General features: G+C 39.4%; 1 protein-coding gene across 1 annotated transcript in view; it reads right to left on the reverse strand.

Annotated features, from left to right (window-relative positions):
• Window positions 1-1,487, reverse strand: part of LOC119581797 (tyrosine-protein phosphatase non-receptor type 11-like) — a gene marked incomplete in the record, with an annotated part of 28,940 nt that overhangs the window by 9,283 nt on the left and 18,170 nt on the right. The window contains 2 exon segments of the mRNA XM_037929928.1: window positions 189-537; window positions 898-1,081. Coding sequence (XP_037785856.1) covers window positions 189-537; window positions 898-1,081 — 533 coding nt within the window.

Here is a 1,487-nt window from a genome sequence, read left to right on the forward strand (position 1 = left end):
ATACCTCCTTTTTTATACCTGAGGTCTCCCCAGCTGGGGAATATGGTGATGCTAACTAAATAGTAAATATGTAATATCCACCCACTGGACTAGTCACTAAGATAAACCCTTTATGAGATCTAACATACCCTCTCATTAAATAATTCCCAACCCACTAACTCCTGTCAAAGCCAATGTATTTGCAGTACCTTGGAAGGTGGTTTTCTGACTGTGTCTTGGGCAGTGTTGCAGTGGATGTGGGTCGCTTAGGGTCTCTCGGCGTTGTCGATGGTGTGGTGGGTAGTGAGATAGTTGATCGAGAGAGGGACTTTCCCATCTCGATGCCACCTGCTGCTTCACTACTGTATTTGATGTTAGTATACTCTCTGCCAAGCTGTAAACTCTTCTGCTCTGCTGAGATACGTTGCTGAACTGTTTCTATATGATGCTGGACAGCCAAGTATACGAACTTGTATTGGGCTTCTGTCTGCACCATTCCTGATCGTTGAGACCTTACCATCTGGATGGTTCGCTGGATATCAATCTCACAGTCAAGGCCTAATGCAAAATTAGAAACAGAAAGAAAAGAAGTAAATGCTGTTTTCCATCTATGTGAAGAAAGACTTTATACATCGTATCTGGCACATAAAGTGTTATGCTGAATTCCGGTTTCAATGTTGCACACAACCATTCCAATCTAAAGCATGCATGATCAGTTCATAAGGATCTTAAAACAATACACAACTATTATGGTAACATTGCTCAATAAAGTGACAAGGCTTTCACAATATTATATACCTTCCTCAAATAAAAACCTTCTTACTTCCTGTGGTAAAATAATATGCTATGAACTTCAGGAAACAAACTGAAGATACTTACCCTTTATGGTTACACATTAAATATCTTCAACTTACTTACCTTGTCTTTTGATCTGATCTAGGATCATATCCACAACAATGAATGTCCCAGTACGCCCAATGCCTGCTGAGCAATGGACAACAATTGGCCCAGCTGACGTGATTTCTTCCTGGCGCTTGTTAACATCATGAAGAAAGTTAAGAACACATCCTGGATCGGACGGAACACCATGATCTGGCCATGCCTTGCAAGAGGAGAAACCAATGTAATAATTAGTTTACAAAGCCTCACCACAATAAAGTCAAAGTCAGTAAATTGACATTGTTATGCATCATAACACCCATCTTATCAATTGTTTATCTATCATTATTAATAATACTATAAACTTAGTCCCTCCTGGCTGCCTAAAAAACCCAAAAGCCAAAATTCTGGGGCCATTGTAAATATGGTGGTGTACAATACTTGTTGGCATGACTAATTTCTAGCCATATATGCAATGATAAATTAATGGTTTGTGGCTGTAGTAAATAAATAATGAGAATATAGTGCTATTTTTTAGCCTAATTAGTTTCCACCCACCATAGTGCAAATGGCTTGACATGGGCATGGCATAACATACTTGCCATCGGGTGGCAAAGGGTTAATAACAG

This window comes from Penaeus monodon, chromosome 15 (assembly GCF_015228065.2).
Source record: "Penaeus monodon isolate SGIC_2016 chromosome 15, NSTDA_Pmon_1, whole genome shotgun sequence".
Taxonomy (NCBI): domain Eukaryota; kingdom Metazoa; phylum Arthropoda; class Malacostraca; order Decapoda; family Penaeidae; genus Penaeus; species Penaeus monodon.